Source organism: Lepeophtheirus salmonis, chromosome 6 (assembly GCF_016086655.4).
Source record: "Lepeophtheirus salmonis chromosome 6, UVic_Lsal_1.4, whole genome shotgun sequence".
Classification (NCBI taxonomy): domain Eukaryota; kingdom Metazoa; phylum Arthropoda; class Copepoda; order Siphonostomatoida; family Caligidae; genus Lepeophtheirus; species Lepeophtheirus salmonis.
The window spans coordinates 53,328,184-53,355,575 of NC_052136.2; the positions used below are offsets into that span (position 1 = coordinate 53,328,184).

The window sequence follows — 27,392 nt, forward strand, 5'->3', positions numbered from 1 at the left end:
AATGTAGGTATTATATTATGCATGTGAACTTAATTAGCTGCCTCAAATTTAATTTACATCTAAAATAATCATACAACTAGTGGGAATGCAAAATTGATTATCGTCATATCTAAAAAAAACTTTGTCTTCATTAATTTTTTTCCATTTGAGAGTAAACAACAATTTTTATCTCTTTGAAATACCTGAAATACTTTTTTTTTCTGAAGGGAAAACCAAGATATGACGTAACTCTTCTTGTCTTCTTCTTCATTTGAACGTAAATAAGTTTGGGAATTTTCTCAATTTTGAGTAGCATTTTTTCAAAATATTTATACATACATATATAAGCCCTGACTCTTTTTTTTTAACTTCAGATAACTTGGAACAACTGAACTGCTTACTAGTAACCCTAAAAATGAATTTCAAATCAGCTGTTTTCTTTACTATTATTGCTTGCACAATTGCACAAAAGAATGACATTAAACTGAAAGCAGCTTCCTTACAAACCAATTGTGGATGTCAATGCAATAACTACATATTCCTGGATAAATATGGGAAGACACAGGGAAACTGCAACACGTAAGACGTTTTCTAATTATTTCCAAATGAGTTATGCTAAAATTTGTATTTTTTAATATAGAGTCGATAAATCTGGAGCCAAATGGTGCTACGTCTCTCGTGGAAATACTTGCAATGATGTGACTTACTCCAGCAGAAAAGACGAAAGAGGACAACCCAGAAGAATATCAAATGAAGCTTGCGCCACGCCTGTTTGTAATGGTCGTTTTACCGGTGGAGGTCAAGGTGGACCCTTTGGAGGAAGCAGCGGTGGTAGTGGTTCATTTGGAGGAGGCCACGGTGGAAGCAGCTTTTTCGGAGGAAGCAATGGTGGAAGTGGCTCATTGGGAGAAGGCCAAGTTGGAAGTGGCTCTTTTGAAGGAAGCAGCGGTGGAAGTGGTTTATTTGGAGGGGGCCATGGTGGAAGCAACAGCGGAAGTGGTTTATTTGGAGGTAGTGGATCTTTGGGAGAAAGCGGATCATATCACGGTAGCAGCGGCCCAGGAAATGGTGGGTCTTTCGGAGGAAATGTACCATCTTTCGGTAGCAGCGGCTCTGGAAAGGGTCTTCTGTTTGGAGGAAGTGAATCAACAAACAGTGGCTCCAGTGGCACTGGAACAGGCAGTTATATCTCCATTGCAAACATACTAAAGCCAAGAAGTTCTATTCAATATTAGTATACATAATATAATTTTTTTTTTTAAACCTTTATTTGTTTCTGTATTGTGAACCAAATACTATCTATTGCTTTCTACTAGTAGAATAATAAAACAAAAACCTATATTAATATTTGTGTTTATATACGGCTTTGAAGGAACCAACGAGGGACTACAAGTGGCGTCGAAGGGGATTTGTAAGCTGCAGACTCTTATCTCAGTGACGCACTTCACATGTGTCTGTCCTTCACCAAGAATAGCGAAGGGGGCTCTCGACGAGCTTAAATTATCGCGAATAAAGACGGAACTTTCATCCATTTCATGCGACGTCAATGTTGTGGATGTGATTTTTTTTGATTTTTTTTCTTAATGATTATTTATTCAGTTTTTGGGTTTTTATCATCCTAATTAGTAGCTAGTTCTTTCATATTATGTTATGATATAGCCACTGAAGTGTGTTTCCCTTTTTTCCTACATGTCCTTCCAAATACCAGGACTTCGTACGTATATACGCGCATGCTGGATGGGTGGGCGTATGGGAAGAGGGGAGAAGAAGGAAAGAAACCTATTGTGCGTACATAAAAAGTCAGAAAAAGTTAACGTATGCCAGATGTATACTTATATCATAGATGATTTATTTTATTTTAAAAATTGTTTTAAAACTTTAAATGTTGATTGTATGTAATAAAAAAAAATATTTGAATATTACTTTATCACATTATTTCAAGATTCTAGAACAAAAATACAATTATTTATTTATATTTTAGAATTTTAAACCATTTATATTCTCATTATGATGTAAACAATAGTATTACATCACACTATTAGATATAAGCCTCAATTGTATAAGAATATGTGATTAGGGAGTTATTGATTTTTAAATTTCAAGATAAATAAATAGGTCAAAATATATCAAATTATTTGATACAAATTCCATTTGCACCTAAAAATGTATTTATATTGAATAAGTCTATGTAGATATTGATTCATAGGTAGGTTAAATAGTATAAACTACTATTAACTTCAAATGAAGCAAATAAATGAATATTTATTTATTGAAAAAATATGGAGCTTATTGTCATTTCGATACTCTTATTTTTGTACCTATTTCAATACCCAAAAACGCAGAACCAAGCCCCTACACCTTGGTCAGTGAAACTTAAATATGGAGAAATTGCATTGGACGAACCAATGAAGGTGGTCAAAGAATACATGAGACTACTAAAACTCCCACCAATCTGGATCAAAAGAATACTAAGATCCATATGTGGAATCTTGGACGGTCGTAAATTTACGACTCAGTTACAGATCTTGGCAGGATGTATCTCCTTCTATGAACCGTGTAAAGACTGTGGGAAAATGTATAATTCGGTCATTCACGCATTCGCTGAGTGCCCCCGTCTGGAAATACTTAGACTATTTGTATCTGTAAATATGAAGGGTCCCATAAATACAAAGTCAAGTTATCTATCGGCAATTATTCTTTTTGGATTATCTGTGAGAAGAAACTTGCCTCCAAAAACTAAAGAACAGTACTATAGACTTCTAAATTCCAATCCATATTTTGCCAAAAACACACTTTGAGAGAGCCAATCAAAGCAGAAGATTTATATACAAAATTATGGGACTTTGCCTCTGACTTAGTGAGGTTCATAACCTCTGAATCAGAACGTCATCTGATAAATTGCAAACATATTGTGAGTATTTTTAGGAAACATAATCGTCTCTCAGATAAGCTATAGCTGTGGAATTTTTTATTATTTTAATTTTTATTATAACTTCTATTGTTTTCTTAATATTTGTGTCCATTCTTTCAATATTTTTGTTAATTCTTTTTATTTTTATTTTACTTTCAATATTGTTAAATGAACACTTTATTCTTTTATAGAATTTTTTAAATTGAGAAGTAAAAAAATAAAATAACGGATGAATTGGTCTATCCCTGAAGGTCTAATTTTAAACTAAAATGCTTATTTATATTGTTATAATGCAATTCCTCTAGGAATTTTATTCAATTTAATTGTATTAAAATGTAATAGTTTAAAATAAAAATAAAGTATCAGTTATTCGGTATTTTTTATGTAGCATGTATTCTAGATAAACAGCTCTCTATTTAATGAATTTATAGGACAACGGTTGTTGACTATGTAATGAAAAGATTTTTTTAAGGACATTGTACTTTTTTATTTTCATTTGATTTTTCAAAATTTTGACCAATGATTTTTAATTATACATTTCTTCCTGTACAAAACAGAAAAGGAGTGGATCCCCTCTATGTACAAGTTAAAAAGAATTAATTATTGTATGCCTTTTATGTAGATTGATCTTTTTGTAAAACAATGCAATATTTAACCATTAATTATATTGGATTAAAATTTGATCAAAACACATGTTTGTATAATTATATAACATTCAGCAAAAAAAAGGGACATGCCAGGAAGGTTATGATTATTTTTTTGCTTGTGTCACGAATAAAAAAAAAGTAGCATTGCATTTGATAAAGAAATTAAATAAAGCTATTTAATACATATATCCTTTAAATATTTTTCAACATAATCGCAATTGTAAACACCTACATCTTATGTTTAATAACTGTATTCCTATATTTATTTAAGTATCATATTAAAAAAAAGATCTTGTTCTAAATAATATTGCATAATCTACTCATAAGAAAATTTATTTATATATATATCGTACGGGGAGATAAAACTATATGTTTAATAAATTAAACATTGTTTTTAAGTATTAGGATGCCATAAAATTATTGTGTTAATGCCCTGAATAAATCAATAATACTCTCTGGGAATGTATAGTATTTCGTCCCATCAATTGTAATTAACTTGATTATAATTAACATATCAAAATAGTGTTACTTTTTAATTTAAATTCCATTAGTGTAAGTATAAAATATGAAACATATCCCAATGTATATGTTATGTAAATAAGGTACAAGTCTGTGTATCATAATAAAAATACCACAAAATGATTTTATCAATTCATTGTATTTTATGAAATGCTTTAAAACTTAATAGGGACAGCTTTTTTTTGGTTTAATGATAATAATGATAGTGCCACCACTTCCAGAGGCGCTATTTGAAGAATTGCTACCACTGTAGCCTCGTTGAGAGATATAACACCACTTGGCTCCAGTTTTGTTGATTCTATTTTGAAAGTTAATATTGGTATATTAACACAACTCTTTTAAAAATAGTTAGAAAGCATCTTACGTTAACAATTTCCTTGTGTCTTCCCATAATTATCACGGACTATGTAGTTATTAAATTGACATGCATAATTAGTTTGTAATGAAGCTGCATTGAGTGTAATCTCTTTATTTTGTGCAATTGCAGAAACAACAACAGCAAGGGGGTTGCTAATTTGAAATACGTAGCTTTGTAGATGTTCAACTTTATGTTTGATTGTCCAAAGCAATCTAAACTATACTATTTTGAGTAATAGTTTTATATACAAGATATTTATTACAAATACTTATTTGGAATTAAGAGGAAACCCTAATTTCATACTTCTTTACTTTTTCTAATAAGAGTATGGAATTTATTCAAATTTCCAACACGGAAAAACTGGTTTCTCTCTTTTAATACTAATATACTTTTATCGAAATAGATCTATAAAAGAACCATCTTTTTATGAACTTCATAGAAAATGTAAACAAATTTTAAACCTATTCTACTTTTTCTTTTTTTAAATGGTAACAATTGATTTTCAAAACCTATAAAAATAATGGAAAAGTTTATAAAGTCGAACAATATTGTTCGAAAATTATAATATTGACTTTTCATTATAATTGTATTAAACCCTGTTATAAGTAATTTGTAAACAATAAATATGTGTAAATGTACCGAATGGTCTATTGAAAATCCAAAATCAACAAATGTTATAGGTTTAGGGACACTTTGTTAACAATTTACTCTCTGAATTATGGAATTTGAATGACATTATATTAGGGATGTACCCATAACAAAGTTTCAAGTGATTTTTATAACATTTCTATGAGCGATAACGATTCCATATTGTGTAAAAAGGAATAACATAAACAAATAAAGAAGTAATTTACTCTATTACTTGGTTATTTTTTTATTAATTAGGGCTCGAAAAGAAAAAACCAAAAATATATTGATTCTAAAATGCTGTAATAATATTGATCAATCGTTCTTACCTTTTTATTTTCATTAAAGGGTTGATTCACATCAGAATGTGGCTCTGAAGGGTAAAAAGATACTAAAAATTATGTTTGCTTAGAAACTTTAAAACCAATCTCGGATCTGTTAAAGGTTATAAAGGTTATTTGATATTTTACAACTTGCAAGAGCAATAATAAACATGATTTTAGACCAAGGACATGCCATGATTTGAATTTTGTGAAACAGGTCATTATTATTACACTTTTAGTTTTTTGAAATAAAAATTAAAGAAAAAGAATCTTATTCAGGTCATGATCCTCACTTCCTCAAATAATAGAATAAGAACTTTGTTTTACTTAACAATGTATATAAATAAGCAGGAGCGTAGCTTGCTTTCATCATTCGGGGGGAGAGTCTTAGCCAAAAAAATTATCAACACCGTTATATAAGTACTATTTAAATATGTTCTTTTTTATACATATATATATAGTCTGCAAAGTTACGATATTACAACTAACAACTACTTGTATAACAAATTATTCAAATTGCCGTTTCTTCGTTTAAAAATTCATTATTTAATTACAATATGGTTCATTTTAATTATATTTTTTAATATCTACTAAAATGAAATGGTTATGATATAACTGTAATTAATATCGCTCTGGGCAATTGAACTTTATAATGGTTTCCATTATACCTGTGTTTTTCTAATTTTTATAAAAATAAGTAAAATTTACACCATAAAAATATGGTCTAGTAAAACTAAATCCATTATTTATCTTAATGATAATGTTTTATTTAAAATAAGTAAGATATGCCACGTTTTGTTCTATAACTTGTTGCCAGTTTGAAGTTAATTTCATGACGTCTCTTTCTATTGTCAAAAAGGTGGAAGAGTCGATTTTCACAAACTTCTTTTGAGACGAATTTTTCACCAACGAACTCATAGAGAGGAACAGGTGATAATCACTTAATGCCAGCTACAAACTATAAGGTAAATGCATAAGAACCTCCCAACCAAGCTCCCGGAGATTCCTGTGAGTCAATATCGATGTGTGGCCTGGCATTGTCCAGATGGAACACAATTCATGTCTTATTGGCCAAAGATGACCGCTTTTGAGTTATGGTTTCTTTCAAACAGTCCAATTGTTGACAGTACAATTTAGAGTTTGGTCATAGAGATGTACATAATTCTATGGCAATTAAACCAAACACACAGCAAAATCTTCCAGTTGTTAATCCTGGCTTGGCCAACGTTTGCCTTAGTTCACCACGGTCGGACCAAAACTGTTTTCGCTAGATGGTGTCGCCTCTATCTAAGAAACAACGTAAAATATAGCAGATTTTCTCTTTGCTTGTGTCCATTTTTGATGCTCGATTAAATATAATGAGCCAATCAATTATAAAATTGTATAAGGAGTACTTTTAATGCGAAATTTTATCTTTCTAATGCCATCTAGTTTAAGTTGATGGGATTAATACAACGTGATATCTAGATTAATAAAGCTATCAATCGGAAAAATAATACATTTCCTTATACTAGACCTATTATATTGATCATCCGATGAATATTATGATCTAAAATTAAAGTAGATGATAATATTTTAACCGGTCTATCCAATACGTTACTTCAAATAAAATTAATTCAAAACATGAGAAAAGGAGATGCACTCTCAAAAAAAGTAAAAAATGTTGCCATGAAACTTTGGAAAAAGTTGCGTGGCATGCTCAATCTGAGCATGTTCTACTATTTTTACTATCAAGTTGAAAGCAATAAGATTACAGTACACCCTAATATTTATATATCAATAATCTATTTTGATTAAATCGTGTTTGAAGCAAAGCGATAAACAATTCGGAATATCGTAAATGAAATAGCTAAATGATGGAAGTAATTTAGGAGATATTAGTGTTGGGGCATATTTTTCACTAAACCTCAATTTATATACTACTTCAATGATTTATATCCAGGATTGGAACAGCGCTACTAAGCATTTTATCACGATAGTCATTTGTAAAATTAACTAATTATTTTTTATGAAAACAAAAAGGAATTTCATAATAATAAGAAATGAATTATTTAAAACTTATTGAGTATAAAAATATGCTTGAATAAAAAAAAAAAACCGACCCAAGAAATTCAGAAACAAAAAATATAAGGTCATATTTTTAAGAGTTTATTAGGCAGTCTTTTTAGTTCAAAACTAAAAATTGGTAAATAGGGATCTTATTTGACATAAAAGAACACCAATAGTATAATAGAGAATTGGCATAAAAAAATTAGATTTTATAATGGAAATGAAGATAAATCTCAAAATAAATGCGCGTAATACGCGGTGCCGAAAAGATAAAATTGATTTTTTTGGCAACATTTTTGGAATTAAAATACTCGTGCCATGAGGCAAGTTAGAGATAGACTGTTAAATATTTTTACAAAATATATGTTTTACCTATAGTATTTAACATAATAAAAATCCTGTAACTTAATTTAAATTGATAATTTTAAAGAAAGAACATTAAAAAAAACTTTTTTTTTACATTTAAAAAGATTTTTATATCAAAATGAATCCATAAATGGAGGCTTTTAATTTAAGTTTGAGGGTTTTTTTCTTGTGGAAGGAAATAAAATGCAAAATTAAAAATATCAGGCTATACTAAATTCCAAAATTTTTTATTACGATACAGTCTAATGAGTATACTGAACAACCACCAATATGGCTTCAATTTCATTCAGGAAAAACATGATTTATTTAGCTTTAGTATTCTTATGTATGTTTTCAGACTTTTTTCTTTGTGTTTTGATACATTTTATTTATTTTTTTGTATTTTAATATTTGCTTATTACATCATTCGCTTAAAGAGAACTTATTGAGTTTATTAATCTTAATTTTTTATGTATTTTCAAAATTAAACTGTCAATTTCATTTCATCGATATGATGATTTTTTTTTATTTACAATTTTTAAGGTTATATAATTGATCTTATATTTAAAATATATCAAGTATTTATATTATGGTGGCTATTTTTGAGAGGATTGATCTCTACTTTTTCAAATTTGAAAAATAAGGTATCAAGAGAAGATAATTATTGATAAAAATATTTTGTATCAAATATGAGTTCGAGAGTGTGGTTTTCAGTAGTTCTCACATACTAATAAATTTCTAAAATATTTATATTTTTCAAATAATTGACTTATTTTGTTGGAATAACTTACTGCATTAACTCTTTTGTAATTATCGTACTTATTTTTATTTAGAGAAACTAGTTATAAGGTTTATTTATAAATTTTATGTTAAGAAAAATGAAAATAAATAAATTTGAACCACTTAATTTTTATGGATAAAAAAATGTTCTGGAAAATCTTGCGTTATACTCGAAACAAATGGAGTATCTATGTAGAAGGTGCTTGGATGTCTCTAAAGAATTTAAATTTTCTCTTGGTTGTTGTAATGTATTCGTGATTCCTTGCTCCTTGTTCTCTTCTCTTGTTTTCTTGTATATACAAATGTGTTTAAAGTACAGTGTTTTACCTTGGATAAATAGTCATGTATTTTATGTATTTATTAGAGTAGGATATTGTACTAATAAGAATACAGATATTCTTATGAATAAGTATTGTCTTATTCCTCCACGCCATTACTTCTTCTCATTTCTCTCGGTCGTCCTGGATCTCTCCACCTTATAAATAGTTTGAGTCTCCTCATGCTCATCAAGACACAACAGTTGATAACTGCCCATAGAAGAATGCTTTAATTTTCAGGAAGTTTGAACCCTTTCCACCAATTTTGCAGCGGATATTTGCTGGTCAACCTCACTAATTGATAAAATGTATGAACAATTTTTAAAGATCATTTTAAGGGTGAAAAAAGGCCTATTGTTTCATATAGGATGAAAGCTTTGATGGTTTCTATGTTATAAATTAGGAAGTTTTTCAAAAATTCGACTATTGTTCCTTTTTGCGATTATTTGAGAAAGATAAACATAAAGAGAGGAGCATATTGCCCGTGTAAGATAGCCTTGGAGAAAATTGCCAGTTAAGAAAATTGCACGGAAGAAAATTGTACTCCCTTGGGAGATGGAGCAAATAAATATTATTACATAATTGCCATAAATATTTTTTAAGCGAATTTATGTGTTATTATTCATCTTGAAGTTTGTACAAAATATCAACAATTTTCTTCCGGGAAATTTTCCTAACTGGCAATTTTCTCCAAGTCTATCTTACAAGGGCAATATGCAGTTTGAAATGGTTAATACTAACCAGTTCTTTTACATGATGAATTCATTAGTATAGAAAATAATTGTTCACTATATCCACCGTAAAAAATACCAAGGACAAATAAAGTGATAGGATTGGATGAGAAGTAACGGAGGTTTAAATTTGCTATATGTATATACAAGAATGGGATCTTATGGTAGATTTATTTATAATGACATACAAGCGCATTAATAAAATGTGCTAAGAGAGGTAGGTTTATATATATTTTTGTATGACATCATGGTATTTTATGAGCATTTTAATTTATCAAAATGTAAAAAATCCTATAAAAAGTTAAAAATTAACTCTAAATATATATGAAAAAAAAAAAAAAATCTTCATGATTTTTGTCAAATATGAAAATATATAACTTTCATAATTAATAATAAATTTCGATATCTATCTTGTTATTGAGAAAATTTAAATGTGTTTTCTCTTCATGTTAAAAAAAATATTTATTTGATCTTTCATATTTTTTTTACAGATAAAATCAAAGGGAAAATATACTAGTTTTATTAATATTTTTTCATACATTTTATGAAGAACGTACTTGGAAAATAATCTCAAATGAAAGTTTAATTGACAAAATATTACTTTATTTGCATAATATAGTATTTGTTTATAATGAAAAAGTAATTAGTTTTAATATTTCATTTACAAATATAAGCATTTCTTAGGAAACAGCTTTTAATATATAGTTTTATTCAAGAAATATAATATAGGAATTGGATTTAATTCATTAATTGCATGCATACAATTAGAAATGAAAATAAAATATTAAACATTGTGGGTTTTGAAAATTTATTTCGATGTATGTATTGTATATAAAATGTCATTATATTCTGCGGAAAAAAACATTTTTTAAACAACTGATATATTTGACTTAAAGGTAAAATAAAAATGATAATATATCTTGAAAAATATACAATTGTTTTTTTTATTCATATCATGTATATAAATATTTATCAAACTAACTTATTGTTGCTCAAAAAAATAAATAAAGTTAATAACAACAATAATAACAATGGTCTTATTCTTTTTTCACAGTTTTCCTCAACAGTGTTATAAATAAATTACAATTAATGTGATTGTTCTCTATAACAAATAATTTATAACTTTGTTTTTCCAACATTTTTCAAGTTTGTAGATGTATTCCAAAAAAAAAAAAAATATCAAAGACATATTTATGTCCATAAAAACTTTATATGGTTGATATTTTTTTACGTTAAAAACCTAAATCTATATACGTCAAATAAACATTATAAATTAAAAGCAGCACTTATTACATAATTATCTAACAATAATATTCCAGATAATTAAACAATTATTAACAGTCATCTAGTAAAAATGTATATAGGATCCCTTTAAAAAAAAGAATATAAAGAAAAAAAAATAATAATACACAAATTTCAAAACTTTACTCTTGTATTATTTTCTGTTGCTCCCTCATTTCATTCGGTGGGCATTTTGTCCTTCTAGTTGTTTATATATATTTAATCGGTATTTCATTGTCATCAAAACTCTATATCATTGATAATGATCTCGTGATCATCGTCACAATCCCTAGAGGTATTATTTTTATATTACTTCTTGCTGTGCGCGTGGCTGACTGTATTTTTGCTATCAATAATTCTATTTTGAACTTATTTGGGGAACTTGACACCGTTGACACTAACCATTTACCTTATGTAATTATGCAGCTTCATTGTTTTTATACCATTTCATTCACGGATTTCATTAATTTTAGGAGGTAAAGGTGCACTGAATTTTCAATCTCCAAACAACAGTAAGTTTTGTATCTATTTTACATTGCTGATTTGTTAGTGCAGATTGAGGATGTACAGTGTGAGAACTCAAAAATTTGAATCCTTTTCGAGGCCGTCTAGCCTTACTTCTAGAACTATAACTTTTTTTTATCTTGGCACTCTTCAAAAGAGCTGCCAAAATTTGATGTTTGTTTTGTTTTTGTGCGATCAAAAATGTCATGAGCAACACGCAAAACGGCAAGGGTGTTGGCTCTCCTACGCACACAAGCCGATATCGACAATAAGATCTTCACAGTGGACGCTGTTCTGAACAGGAGAAATGAGTACATTTTGGACAATTCAAGAGCTCAGGTCAAGGGAATCTTTACGACCCAACATCCAGCTTAGGTCATTGTTTTCGGCGTCGTGGCGTTCGACGGCAGCGACATGCTTCCCTACTTCTTCAACCCCATCGAGAAAGTCAACATGGACGTCTAATGCAAGGTCGTCAGGTACCATGACTTGCCATGGTTGAAGAGCACGTTATAAATGTAGATATCTCGAGTGGCCACCGTCCTAATGCTAAAATCTTGGAAAACTTATGTTTCAGCTTAATTTGGCTGATCTTACGCATGTCTTGAATTGAAAAATTGAAAAAACACGAATGAAAAGTTCGCACGATCTATTTTATTATTTGAACCTGCAAATAATAGTTCAGACAAAAGTAAGGCCATAAATTATTCTCTTTTAAATGCAAAAGAGCTAATTGCTAACAAGTTAATCAATGAAGAAAAAATTTATAACAAGGACGCTAGACTCATTTTCAATTCCTCTGCCGCCCGGTATGGAGTGCTCAATATGAAGATTTCCAATCTTGGCAACATCGATTGGTCATGGACAGGCAATATAATTTTTCTTCTTTGATACGGACTCTGGAATCCATTTAAAAACCGTACGCAAGATTGTAAAAAGATAGAAGAGCTTCAAATGCGGCAAAAATCGTCCTTAGTTTTTGGTTTTGATAGTTTATTTTTGTAAAGTGTGCAGCTTTTTTTTTCTAGTTTAATAACTTAATCGTCGCTTTCATTATTTTTTAAAGTGGTGTATTTAGATTTTAATAGCTGCCTGTGATTATAAATATGGGTATTTTTATTATGATGTCATTTATCCAAAGAATTATAATTGTAATGTTTATTTGTATTGTATAGCAATGCTACTTCTCCGGATTTTTAATAAAGACCAAAAAGAAAAAAATATCCAAATACCGAGATAGTTTTTGGTACCTTTGTCGGTACCTACTATTAGTAACGTGACAACAATATTCCTTTGGTAGCAAAATAGTAAAATTTATATATGAAGCAATGTATTCAAAGGCTTTGTCTGTATCATGTCTTTGAATTAATACCACAGACCACCAAAGCTTTTGGTGCGTTGTTAAAGAGCTTGTCCCTTTCCAGTTGGAATACAACACCCTTTCAATGGCCCAATTCGTCTTTATCACCTGCTTCAATCTGGTCAGTTGTTGACAATTTAAGTCCAAATTGAGTGAATTGCATGATTGCACTAGCTCATGACTCATCCTTTCCAATCCTACCAAACACAAGGTACAATCTTTTCGGTGGCTAATCCAGTCATGGTTATTGTTTGAGCAGCTACACCAAGATTTGACACGATCGTTTTTGGTTGTTGTTCCCGTATGTGAACAATTTTTCATCGCCAGTTAGCATACGCTACAAAAATGGATCGATTTTGTTACTTTCATCAAAGAGTCGCAAACATCAATCAGATCCATAAGGCTCTTGTGTATCAATTTGTGTGGCACTCAAATATTTAGCTTATTTTAAGTACATCAATATGGCAATGATTCCGAACAGTTTTCTGGCTAATCTTTAGTTAATGTTCAATTGAATAAGTGTTCACATTTCTGTCCACTTGACAATTTCCATTATTTTATGGACATATTCGATGATTGTCCTACAAGAGTGCAACTCATCTTCGACGTCCATATTACCAGAAAGGAATTTTTGGAACTACCGCTTTGCTATTGTATTATACTATTTAGCTCTTTTAAAACAAGCTATTCAGCCATTAGTCCTGTACTAAAGTAGTCTTGTCATTTAGTTGCAGACCTGTTGAGGCCTCATATAAAATTATAGGTACTACCAAAATGTTATAAAAGTCAACCCTTTTTCGGAGGATGAATCTTTTCCCGATCTTTTTTTTCACGGATTCCTGTATTTTGATCAGATTATCTTTATGAATAACACTGCTATATCACATTATACCAAAGATTTGTACCCTTCTTTTAACTCTACAGCTACCGACTTTAAGATATTTTCAGTCTCCGAAAGAACTTTACTGAGAAAGTTAAATGTTAAAAAAGATGCCGACAAACAGCGAATTAGAAATAGAAAATTAATCACTTATGGAGCGGATTCAGAAGCTAGAAGAGAATGTGGAATTAACAACAATGAAAATGATGATTGAAGAAGAAAAACAAGCTCGAGATGAAAACCGACAATTCATGGAGAAAATGTTAGAAAATTTTATTGATCATAAGGGAAATAAAGATGATGAAAAAGTCACAGAAGGAAGGTCATCAGCAAGTGTCAGAGAAGTGAAAATTCACATAAACCCACCACCTCAGATCGCAGAAGATATGGAATTCAAAGAATTTATAAATTGGAGAGCTTTCTGGGATAATTATGTAATGGCGATGGGATGAATGACCAAACAGAAGTTAAGAAAAAGTAATTTTTAAATCATTATGTAGTCCGGAGATGTTGAATAAAATGAATGACGCCATAGAAGTCAACATTGAAAATGAAAATTATATAAAAGAAATTATGGTACTTATAGAAAATTCCTTAAGAAAATAAACAAATAGGGCATTATAACGAATCAATTAGTAGAATGAAAGCAAAAAGAGGATGAAAAATTTGATTAATTCTTCACATCATTATGTTTTCAAGCTAAAAATGCTGGGTTAAGTGAGATGACATTTGATGCTTGGATGACAAATTTAATTATACTGGGGATAAGAAATGAAGATACAAAGAAATTGTTATTATCTAAATCACCCGAGTTATCCATTGCAGAAGTGATTTTTATCTGCCGCAGTGAAGAGAAGGGAAAAGTCCAGGAAAGGGTACTGGCTAGAAAATTATTAGGATTCATATCTAGTATAAAGCAACAAAATGTTAAAGAGATAACATGTCGAAAAAACATGAGATGCTCTTATTAAGGAGGTAACAATCATGGAAAGAGAGGAAAATGTCCGGCATATGGAAAGAAATGTAATCGATGCAGAAGAATAGGACATAATCAATGAATTTGCTAGTCCAAATAGATAATAAACAATTTGCTGCAATATGAATAAATGGGATTATGGAACATAATAATAATCAAATGGTATTACTGGATGTAATTTTGTGAAAGAAATATCTTTGTAAAATTAAAGCAGTTCCCGATATAGGAGCAGAAGTTACTGTAGCAGGAATAGAGTTTGTTAAGAAGATGGGATTACATAAGAAAATTGTGAAAAAGTACGAAGAATACAAGATTTCAGGTGTTGATGGACCGAAATTAGAAATTATTGGAAAGTTAAGAATTACTTTAGCGTTAAATTTAGTAAAAAGTGAACAGAAATGTAATTATATTTCGTAATATTCTAGTCCAGACGAGTCTGTAGAGAACTGCAAATCATATCAAAGGATTTTCCAAAACAAATTGCTGTAGCTGCGGTATAATCTGTAAAGAAAGAAGATATATTGAATTGATGGAAGAATTTAGAGATGTATTTTGTGAGGAGGAAGAATTGAAATTATGGAGGGACAACCAATGAAGATAAGTCTTAAAGAAGATTTTCAACCATACGCAATTCATACTGCAAGAAACATAACATTTACCTATAGAGAAGAAGTGAATAAAGAAATTAACAAAATGGAAAGAATGAAACTAATAAGTAAAGTCGGTGATAAAGCAGTAGATTGGTGATATCCATTAGTAGTTGTACCCAAACTTAGTGGAAAAGTGAGAATATGTGTGACATTAAGGCATTTATATGAAAATAAGAACAGATTAAGGCCCTCAGTTTAGTTCCAGAATATCTTAGACATCCTTGAAGATGTGAGAAGTATCACTAGGATCTTCTTTCCCCCATTTTCCACAAAGTAATAGACATGCAGAGAGTTTGGTGAAGTAAATGAAGAATCTATTAGTGAAAACAGGAGGAAAATGTAGTTCTCATAAATTTTTACATGGAATTCTGGAGTTTCAAAACACTCCATAGGAAGATGGAAGATTGCCAAATGAGATCTTATTTGGCCATCAAGTAAGATCGTGTTTACCTATTCATTGGAAGAGCTATGGTCCAAGATCCGAAAAAGAAGAAAAAAACTGTTTGAGAGAAATGGAGGAGCAAAGGGAAAATGAGAAAATCTGCAAAATAATAATAAGAGGGATTTACCGGAGTTGAAAATAGGAATGGAGGGGATAGTGTAAAATTACAAGAATAATCGATGGTTGAATGACGGACGGATTATTGGAAAGGGAAAAAATTGAAAATACCAAGTTTGATTAAATACAGGAAGAATTATATGGCAAATAACCGGTTCTTGAGGGTGAAGAAAGGGGAAGAAATGGAATGTGTGGAAGACAATGGGGATACACAGGAACTCGGAGTCAGAAGATCGAAAAGAATTCTAGTAAGATCGAAATTGGGAGGGAGATGATATGATATAAGTATCAACCTGTAAATAGGAAGTATGTGTACATATGTATTAAAACATGAACTAAAGAGCCAGTGTGTTCTAAGTGATTGAAGTGCATTTATTGATATTAATTATAACGTAACACCTATTGGTAAAATAAAAGTCTTATTTCTATTCAAAGCTAATCCACTTTTTCTCTTGAGCCTTCCAGAAATATTTCAGCAGGACTTTTTAAAATGACAAAAGACATAAATCTATTTATCAAATTTAAAATTCCGTCTAAATAAAATATTTTGTTTTTTAAATTGAAATGAAATACTAATGGGTTTTTGAAACTTTTTTCGAAAAAATTAAAAACTTCCAATTTTCTTCGACTCAGAATTCGTTTCTACATTTAAAATGTTTGGATTTGGAAATAAAAGTATTCGACAAATTTAGTTTTGTAAGGTTTACCTTTTCATTCACGAATAATTTTTTACAGCAGGGCCAAAAAATCTGCCTTTATTATAACACTTTTTATTTTTTTCGGCTCTGAGTTCGTTTCTACAGTTTAAGAGTTTGATTTGGAAATGAAAGTAGTCAACTTATTTACTATTATAAGGTTACCCGATTCCTCCACGATTAAATTTTAAGACCAGGGCCAAAAATCTGCCTTCATTATAACATTTTTTAAGCCTTGGGCAAGTAGAACCTTCAATTTCAACTAATTCCATCAATTTTTCCTATGTAAATTTTTGTAGTTATAAAAAAATTCAGGGAATCTGCAAAATATATGTTTGCAAAAATTGATTCATTATTATCACTTGACTTATGTATGTCTTCACTTTCTTATTATTTTCCAAAAAAACAGTGAAGTCGTTTAATAAAACCTTTTATAAGCTTAGACTGCTTGATCGAATGAATTAAATTCATTAAAATCTTTTATCATTTTTTTTTTTTTCTTTATTTGTGTTACTGTCTTCCATCAACCCTTTTGGTATTCTTAATTAGAAGTTTTATAACTGCTTTGTAATTCCAATGAAACCAATTTATGTTCAGAGGAAGATTTAAGTTTTTAAAATCCTTTATTTACCAAATGAGTCAGTGTAAAAGAAATAAAAGCCAAGTTAATTCTAGAAAACTCATTCTCTCTCCTCAAAGAAAAGTTATTATTGAAATGAATTTTTATAATAAAATTAACTGAGATAAACTTCGTATTTATATTTTGAAGGGGAGTCAGATTTAGATAGTGTGAATATAGTTAATGAAAATCAACATTTAAATGCCCAATTAGTTAGAGCGGAGATGAGATCTCTTTTTGTTATTAAAATTGTTTTAAAAAAGGAGGTATATATTTCATCCACCTGAAGGCATTTATTAAACTGAATTTCATCTCTTTTTGAAGAAATTTAAATCTTATACCATCTCCTTTTTTATCAGAACTTTTTAGGAGAATCCTATCGTCTTCTTATTTTCTAATACGGGGATTTAAATTGATTAAAGTTTGTATTGAATAGATGTATGAATTATGTTGAAATATAAGTATTACTTTTGTACAAAAACAAAAATAATAATCAAGAAACACCAGACTCCGAACTCTTTGACGAGTACGACGGTCCATAATTGTATGGACGTCCAGTTGAAATGTGGTTTTTTTTTGGCATTCTTACTTTGTTATCACTTGTATTATCACATTTTTGACCAATTTTAATGAAATATTTCTAGTTAAAACATACTCTTTTGTTAGAGTTTTACTTGTAAAATCATTTACAACAAAAATATTTCATTCAAGTTCTCTCTGTACTTTCATATCCAAAGGAGAGCATTCATTTTCATTATACACATATTCGGTATATACTTGTTTCACAACATCTTTCTCCTGATTATGATCAATTTGGGACAACTTCTTTTCATCATTGTCAACTACAAACTGCATCACACAATTTTCTTTAATTTGTATTTATGATAAAAGACGTTTATCAATTCCGGGAAACATATTTTCATTTTTGTCTTCCAGTATTTGGCCTTGCTTATTCTCTTTAATTTACAGTTGGGATGGAAAACATTTTTGCTGGGCTCTGTTGAAAGCCTTTTTATATTCAAAAAATTTAAGTTGTTTTTCCATGCAACAATGGTGCAAAACATATTTGACATTGAAACTCACTCGCAAAAACTTAATTCTAATTCAATTTCCTTGCTCTTATAAAAATTAAGGTACAGAAAAAGGATCTCTTACAATCATTAAAATGCCGTCAGTCTTTTGAAATTTCTGTTTAATTCTGATATTTTTCTTCCACTTGATCATCAATTTGGTTTTTTTTGGGATCGTTAGTTATGATTTCGTTGAACTGTTTCAAACATCTTGGTCTCATTTAATCGTTTAAAAAGTATTTTTTAAAGTCACCACCAATATTTTCTTTTTTATCAACATTAACTTTGTCAATTCCTTTCAATTGAACTATCAATATTTTAATTATCATCACCTTGTGCTGTTTCAAGTCATCCATTCGAACCTTAACATTTATAGGTAACTTTTTGTCCAATACAAGCTTGACCCAGGCTAAGTCTTCGATTAGCACCCACAATTTTATTTTAACTAGAACCATATGCCCTTTCTATTTCGTAAATATGAATGTGTTAAACATTTTCTGCTTTAAAGACAAGCTTTTTCCACTGTGAGCCCAAAATTCTCCCAGTTATAGTTATTACGCAAATTCACACGAACCACTTCATCTCTATGAATGCTGCTATTTTCCTTGAGAACTCTTGAGTGAACTTTTACATTAATCCTCGAAAACTTATACATATTATCATCAGGAAATTTCTCGAGAGGTTTAGTAGACCTATTATTCTGAAAGTTTCGATTATTTTCTTAAAGATAAATAAAGGCATTAATATGTATATATATTAGAGTGTGTCTAACGAAACAAATTTTTACTAATCCAAAATCCGTTTCCACCATGAGATGAGGTTTAGTATGGGTAAGAATGTCTTGCAATATTTTTTCCGTGCAGCAATAATTCCAAGGGCTACTTCCGGTCAACACTTCTGGTTAGTTCTAAAACTTCTCCAAAAATGATGTTACATGCACAATAATTTTTTTTTGTAATGTAATATGAGTGTAAAAAACCTTTTTTAATTAATAAAAAAATCGTTTTGTTAATTAAAAAACGAATTTTTTTTACTACACTTATGGACTTTATCAAAGAAATATAGTGTAGAGTAATATAAAGCGCGTTGCAACTTTTCTTCCTTCGTTTAATTTTTTTTCAACGAATTATCGTAAACTAAATTATGTACAATACACATATATGTACATTTGTAATATAAATTTTATACTTCTTCATTGTCAATTAAACTATTTTTATATCACAAAAAAATGAATATAAATAAGACAAAGTTTGATATTTGGGAGTTTGATTTGGGAACATTTAGAAACTATTGGCTTTTTTAACAAATATCAAATTGAGTATGTAGTTGAGACCTTGGCATTGGTCAAGACACAACAGAATTTGCATTTCTTAGGCACCCGAAATGAGCATTGGTGTAAAATTCTTATTGCCTATAAAATCATTGCAATTTTACTTTTAAAGAAAGTAACAGAATTGCCCTAAGGGTTGTTTAGTCTTACCAGTGTCATTATTAATTACTGAATACTTCGAAGAACAAAGAAAATAACTACGCATTGGGTAGTTATGATTATATTCTTTGTTTTATAATATCAATTTCTTCATTCTATAAGTTATCAAACTACAAACAACTATTATGTATTTGCACTTAGGAATAAGGAGCACTCAGGAGCACTTTTTATTTGGAAGTCCCAGCGATCTCCCCTTGAATGTTCTGCCAAGTAAGCTAGAATTAATGAGATATTACCTTTTTCTTAAAAATAAATATCCCAATGGAGTTAGACTTTCAAGAAAAGAACATCTTCAAATATTTGAGGAGCATATAACAGTAATGGTAGAACCAGAATGTAAATATATCAGCCATTTTCCCCCTATTTCTGGAAAAGCAGAACACATTGCAACAGAGTTATTTTATTCAATTTCTGAATCTGGAAGTCTTCATTCTATCAGAGCCATTGGATGCGATGGAACTACAGTAAATACAGGGCACATAGGTGCCATCATTAGGCTTCTTGAGCAAACGTCGATGCCTCTTTCAAAAACAAACTCAGTAGGGATCAAAAGTACTTTTTGAAAATTTGCACAAATGTTCAAAATGGACCACATTCAATCATAATGCTTTTCCCAAAAAAACATCCAGGAACTGTACACAATGCTAGATGGATTACTACAGCCTCCATTCTTCTGAGACTCTATATCCTAACCAGAAATCCATCAGAAGAACTTAAAAGAATGGTAGTGATCATTCTTAATATTGATGGACCAACATTCGTAAACATTAAAAAGAATCATCACGTTAGATATGCTTCTCAGCACTATTTCTTTGCATTGCATCAAGGACGTCAGCATCTTACAAAAGAGGAACGAGATGTAGTTGCAAATTTATTCAAAGTTAACTCATTCGGTGCACACCCAGAAGCTATACTTTTAGGCGCTCTATTTGACTCGAAAAAAAAAAATACCAGAAGGACAGCAGTCAATATAATCATGAAAGACAGAGAAAAAAGATAAACTGTATCAGTTAGGGAATATGTTCGCCCAACTGATTACTTAAACTTCAATGCAAAAAGTTATTTGGAGTTAGTTGATTTATTATCGCTTCCAAATAGTTTTTAACAGAACTTCCTTTAACTTTTGATATTCAAAAAGAAGAAGTTCTGAAGTGCATTGAAGGATAACTTTTGGATTTACTAGACATCCCGTGCCATTCCCAAAAGGTGGAAAGATGTGTCGCAGCAACTACTAAAGAGGCTAAAATAACACCAAATGAAAGAACTAGACATCATAGATTCACACGAACCACTTCATCTCTATGAATGCTGCTATTTTCCTTAAGAACTCTTACATTAATCCTCGAAAACTTCTAGATATTATCATCAGGAAGTTTCTCGAGAGGTTTAGTAGACCTATTATTCGGAAATTTTTGATTATTTTGTTAAAGATAAATAAAGGCATTAGTATGTATATATATTAGAGTGTGTCGTACGAAACCAATTTTTACTAATCCAAAATCCGTTTTTGAAAAACAATTCATCATTCAAGATCAAAAATATCAAAGAACTTTAATCAATGTTACTCTTGCCATCCTTTTTCGATATTTATATACGTGACATCAAAAATAATATTATCTTATATATTTTTGTTATTTTTTAAAAGCTTGGCATAAGAATATCACTTAGATCACAAATGTTCTTATATGTGTATTGTACATAGTTTAGTTTACTATTATTTGTTGAAAAAAATTAAACAAAGGACGAAGAATCGCAACGCCCTTTATATTACTCTACGGTATATACATATTTTTTTGATAAGGTCCACAAGTGTAATGAAAAACCTCGTTTTTTTAATAAACAAAGCGATTTCTTTATTAAATAATTTTTTTTGTTACAATCATATTACATTACAAAAAAAATATTGTGCATGTAACATCATTTTTGGAGAAGTTTTAGAACTAACCGGAAGTAGCTCTTCGAATTATTGCTGCAGGGAAAAAATATTGCAGGGCATTCTTACCCATACTAAACTTCATCTCATGGTGGAAAAAGATTTTGGATTAGTAAAAATTAGTTTCGTAAGACACACTCTAATATAAATGTTTATTAATATATACACACCCTCCTAAAAAGAAGATGAATAAACAAAATAATGACTTAATGACTTTTGGACTCATTTCTTAAACAGTTCCTCCCTGCCCCCAACCCCCCTTTTCAGTCTTTTTTAATATTGTCCCGATCTTTTTTACCTTTCAACCATTAGGACCGATACATCTATTTTTAAGTCCTACCAATCGTTTTATTTTCTTCACTCCTACCTAAGATTGAAGATTATAAGAACTAAAACAATAATGAATGATAACTACACCGTATAATAATTCTTTATAGTCAAATACTTTCTTCTCTTAACTTCAGGTATCTTGTCTCATAGAAAGAAGTTATGAATTATAATGAAATCTTAAGCGACTCAAATTACGTAGTTTGTAGTAACTGGTAATGGAACAATTCCAAAAAAATTCCAATGCCATGAGCAATGAGATTCTGGTAAAAATTCACGATACTAACGATTTAGTATTTAATTTAAGTGTAAAAAAACTAATCATTTTGATTATTAAGGGTGTCCAAAAGATTATATATCTATTCATTTTCTTGTATTTTTGGAAAAAAAATTGAGGAATTAAATTTTTGGTTAAAAAATTTTAAATATTAAATTATTGGATAAAAATTTTAAATATACGGTTTGATATAAACATTTTTTCGAAAATCTACAATTATTAACGAAAAATTATATTAAAAAAACAATGGCTATTCTCAAAAAATTAAATTTTTAGAAAAAAAAAATTGAAGAATCCATAGTTGTTCAAAAAAAATTGAATTTATTTTTGGAAAAAAAATATCTAATATTAAGTTTTCTAATATAAAACAAGAAAGTTATCTAATATGGGAGGGGCCTATTTTTTTTCATCACGTAGAGGCGTAATAAACAGTGAAACACCAGTAATAAGTAGGAATCAGAATATCAAATGAATCATTATTTGTCCGATCCCGATTCCAGAAAAAAAAACACGATTTCGATTAATTGCCCATCACTAGTAGTTACAACGTATTTTCAACTTTCATAGTCACCATTAAAGACCGATAAAGACAGGTCATAGTACTGACAAATTTAATTAAGACTGGATATTAGGATTGCAGCCTTTTTAGACCGATCCAACAATAATTACCATGTCTACTATTATTTTTTTTTTTGGTTTCTACTTCACTTAATTTGTAAGTTGGACTAAACTCTTAAAAAATTTACTAATGGACAATTAATTTCTTGAACCCAAAGCCTGTAACTTTGATACTCAGTTGCATACATTATAAAGGGAACAATGAAAGGAATGTAAAACTATATTTTCTTTTGGCTTACGCTTGTAACTTTTATAAGGAGGGTAAAAGACATTTATCATTATTGAGGAAAATATTTTGAAATTTGGGCAAGTTTAAAAAAAAACACCTCAAATCAATATGGTAACCCTGACAATTTAAAGAATGTTATGAATGATAGCAACTTAGCTGTCATGACGTTTCATTAGATCAGCTACAATCAGCTGAGACTAGGGATGAGGAGAAGAATGAAATAAAAAAAGATTTCGGCAAGAATTACTCCGATGCTTCCCTGAGTACAACAAAGACTTAAAATTAAAACTCCGTAACATATCTTCAAGGTAATTCTACGTTTTCTATGAGTAGACAACAATGCTTAATTAGGTTCTGAGTATAATTGAATGTAGTAAGAAAGAAAGTTCCCTATTCCGAAGTTAAGTAATAATAAAAACAGCTGAGGAAAAGAAAATTCATTTTCTAGATTATCAATTCCAAAATTATTCAGCTTAAAAATATTCACAATTTACATCATTATTTATCATATTCATTAAGTAAATTGAAACTTTAAGAGCTAATAACTTACCCATTATATAAAAATAATTTAAAAAAATTATGTTCAACTTAACTTATAATTTTATATTCAAACAAATATAGGACTTAGAATATACAATTAACATACAATAATAAATGAAACTAATTCATATTTCAATCTGATTTCCGCTTTGTAATTTGGCATGAAGTTGGCTGTTTGCTTCAGAAACATTTTTTTTTGCCGGCATACTCAAAAGTTTTGATGCTATTTAACTCAAAAAATACTATGTGAAGATTTCTAAAAAAATGCTGTAGTTTGATTTCTAGTCAGAAATATTCGTCCACCTTTTACAAAAATAATTCTTAATGTTGCCATCGATAAAATAATGTTCCATACTTCTTTATTTCAGAAAACAGTTCATAGATAAAAACCTTAATTTGCTAAAGCTACAAATAAATGGATACCATATGATTGGGTAAAAAAAAATTTATCTCTTTGAAAGTCGAAGGTCTGAGTGGGTACGAGGTTAGTCATTACATGGAGCATAAAAAGAGGAATTAAAGATATACAGGATGGTCCAGATAAATTGGGAATATTTTAAAAGGTTTACAACTAACTAACTCGATGGGGTAGAACCATATTTTTTTTGGAAATTTCAAAGCTACATTTAATGACTTTCAATTATTCATAATGAGATTTGCCTTTTTTGATAACCTTGGTGACACGGACCCGGAAGCTTTGGCCGGCTAAGGCAACATCAAAATAATTCGAGCTCAAAAGTGTGGAACTTTTGTGGGCAAGATATCCTGCACTTTTTTGGACTTGTGGGCCGAAACAATGTCTTGTTGAAAGGTTTAATTTTTACCTCAACATACTCTATCCATCCAGGGAATTTAAATTAAAAGTGCAAACCCAGAACCAGTACAATGACAGTGCTGGATCCGCTCCAAGTTGCTCGGTTCCAGTTTATTAGTCTTTAAAGATTTTCCGAATTTATCTGGAACACCCTGTAAACATACAACTTAAACTATTATATCATATCAAAATGTGAAATCACGGATTCTAAATCTATTTGGTGGCAAGCATAAATATCTTTAGAAAGTTAGAAATTTAAAATCAAATATTAAGTGAATCTTCAAAAAAAGGAAAAAAAAAGTCTTAGAAAATGTATTATATAATTAATTTATTAATAATAGATAATTCAATTATAAATAAAAATGTCATTCATAATCACTTATGAGAAAAATCTTTGTTGACGGGCCGCACTCTCTCAAGAGTTAAAATTGGGATCTCAATATTATTTGTAAGTACTCAAAACTATTTTTCAACTTTTCGTACATAATAAAACTCAGAATCTAAAAATATGTTTCATCAAGCTCTGCAATACATATGTCAAATTTATCAATACAAGTACTACCGTTTTTAAATAGAAAATACCTATATAATGTTTATTTAAAGAAAAAGTTGGAAAATCCAGTTAGAGAAGATGATAATAAAAATATAAGATGGGGGACAAAATATAACTAGTTACTATAAATAGATACTATGACATTCGAAGGAATCGTAATAGTAAATGTTCAAACTACGCATTTTTTATACATCATATAACTTGATTATTTGATGATATTAATTGGATTACAAATTTTGCCAAGTAAAGTTTTAGTTTATCTTTAAATCAAATCGATTAAAAGTTCTTATAAACATGGTTTTTTTTAAATCGCTGTAAACGTATTTTTAGGTTTCTAAATACAAATAAAGATCTGGGGAAAACCTGCTTCAATGAAGAAGAAAAATGCATAGTCTACACTCTCATTATCTAAATGCCAAAATTACATCAAATACATACAAATATTGTTTATTGATATATAGATAAATATGGGAGGACACAAGGAAACTGCAACATGTAAGACATTTTCTAATGATTTCAAAATGAGATATTGTAACATATTATATGTGTTAATTATGATAGAGCTGACAAATCGGGAGCCAAATGGTGTTACGTCTCTCGTGGAAATACTTGTAATGACGTGACTTACTCTAGCAGAAAGGACGAAAGAGGACAACCCAGAAGGATATCAAATGAAGCTTGTGCCACACCTGTTTGTAATAGTCGTTTCACAAATGGAGGTCAAGAAGGGTCCTTTGGAGAAAGCAGTGGCGGTAGTGGTTTATTTGGAGGAGGCCACGGTGGAAGTGGCTCTTTCGGAGGAAGCAATGGAGGAAGTTGTTCATTTGGAGGAAGTGGCTCTTTCGGAGGAGATAATGGTGGAAGTAGATCCTCTGGAGGTAGTGGTTTGTTTGGAGGAGGCCACGATGGAAGTGGCTCTTTCGGAGGAAGTAATGGTGAAAGTGGGTCCTTCGAAGGAGGCCATGGTGGAAGTGGCTCCTTTGCAGGTAGTGGTTCCTTTGGAGGAGGGAACGGTGGAAGTGGCTCCTTCGGAGGAAGCAACGGCGGAAGCGGCTCTTTCGGCGTAAGTGGCCTCTTTGGAGTAAGTGGTTCTTCCCAAGGTGGGCATGGAGGCTATGGTAAATGATATACCTACCAAATTATTATTTGGAATTTACTGATAATTACATTATATTTAAGCATACTTTTTTCTAACTGTCATTCAAATGACATTTAATTTTTTTGTATTAAACAAATAAAATCCAGCCTTTTTTAGATATAGAGTTGAATCAAAGGGAACTATAAAATTTGTTCAATATATAAGGTACCTACAAATTGTTATAAAAAGTTTAGATTTAGACAACTAAAAAACTTGAAGTTAATTTTGAACTATGAGAAAAGATTTTTTCTTTCTTACCAAGTGTTCATTATATTTACAAACTAGTTCTTAATTAACAAAATTTTAATACATAGTATTTTTAAAACTTCATTATATAAAGATTTTTCAAAGCCATTAATAAAAATAACTTTTCCCGCGTCCTATGAGAATATGACATACAAATGATTTGCACAGTTTGTTCAGGGAATAATGTCATTTATATATTAAAAGTTTATTGCTAGGTGAAATAGTTACATCAACTTTTCATTAAAAAAAAATATTAGCATATGAACAAAATGAAAAGTTTTTTTTACTATAGCTACTTAGTTAAAGCTTAATTACACCAGAGATCAAATAAAGAAAGTTTTTAATATTTGCAAAAAATATTTTACTAATAGTAAACTATGAATTAAAGTCTTTCAATTGAGGGACTAAATAAAGTTTTTTTTCAAATTATTATTGTTTTAAAGGCATCTATAAATTGTATTGGTAAAAAATAAAATCAATAATGGGAGTATATAAACTTAATAAAAAAATTGTTCATCTTCTATAAGAAAATTTATAGCGAATAAGAATCAAAATAATGGCAAAGTCAGCAGTGCTCTTCAAAAGTCTTTTTTTATGAGGCCAAATGTATTCGAGTACGATTCTTCAGCAGGTATGCAGTCATTATCAACATCAAAACTAGATGCCACTTAAACATCCGTTAGTTTTCTGGGTTATGCTACCCAAAAATTTTATATTTTTGTTAATTTTCATGGTAGCCAGATGTTTTCATTTCTTTTTAATCAAAATTGCCGACTCCTATTAATAATTACATATTTACACTTTGTCGAACTTTACTAGTTTATTTATAAATAAATATCGATTATTAATTTCTGGGGTTCTTTGTGACCAAACAATATAATTTTCTTTTTTGAGCCCAAAGCTCTTATTTTTAATAAAATTGAATGTGGAGAACCGGTTCAGAGAGAAAACATAAAGAAATAGTTTTGTCCTTTTTCAACAAGATATGGTGTTTTTTGTTAGAGAATACCAAGGATGGGTGGTGATTCTGGCGATCATGTTATTTACA

General features: G+C 29.8%; 1 protein-coding gene across 1 annotated transcript; it reads left to right on the top strand.

Moving 5' to 3' along the window:
* The first annotated feature begins 337 nt into the window (after positions 1-337).
* LOC121120577 (uncharacterized) lies at positions 338-26,216 on the top strand. Its single transcript, XM_071889686.1, has 2 exons — positions 338-558; positions 25,522-26,216. Exons 1-2 carry the CDS (start codon positions 395-397, stop codon positions 26,084-26,086), a joined length of 729 nt encoding a protein of 242 aa, XP_071745787.1. The 5' UTR covers positions 338-394; the 3' UTR covers positions 26,087-26,216.
* The last annotated feature ends 1,176 nt before the right edge of the window (positions 26,217-27,392 follow it).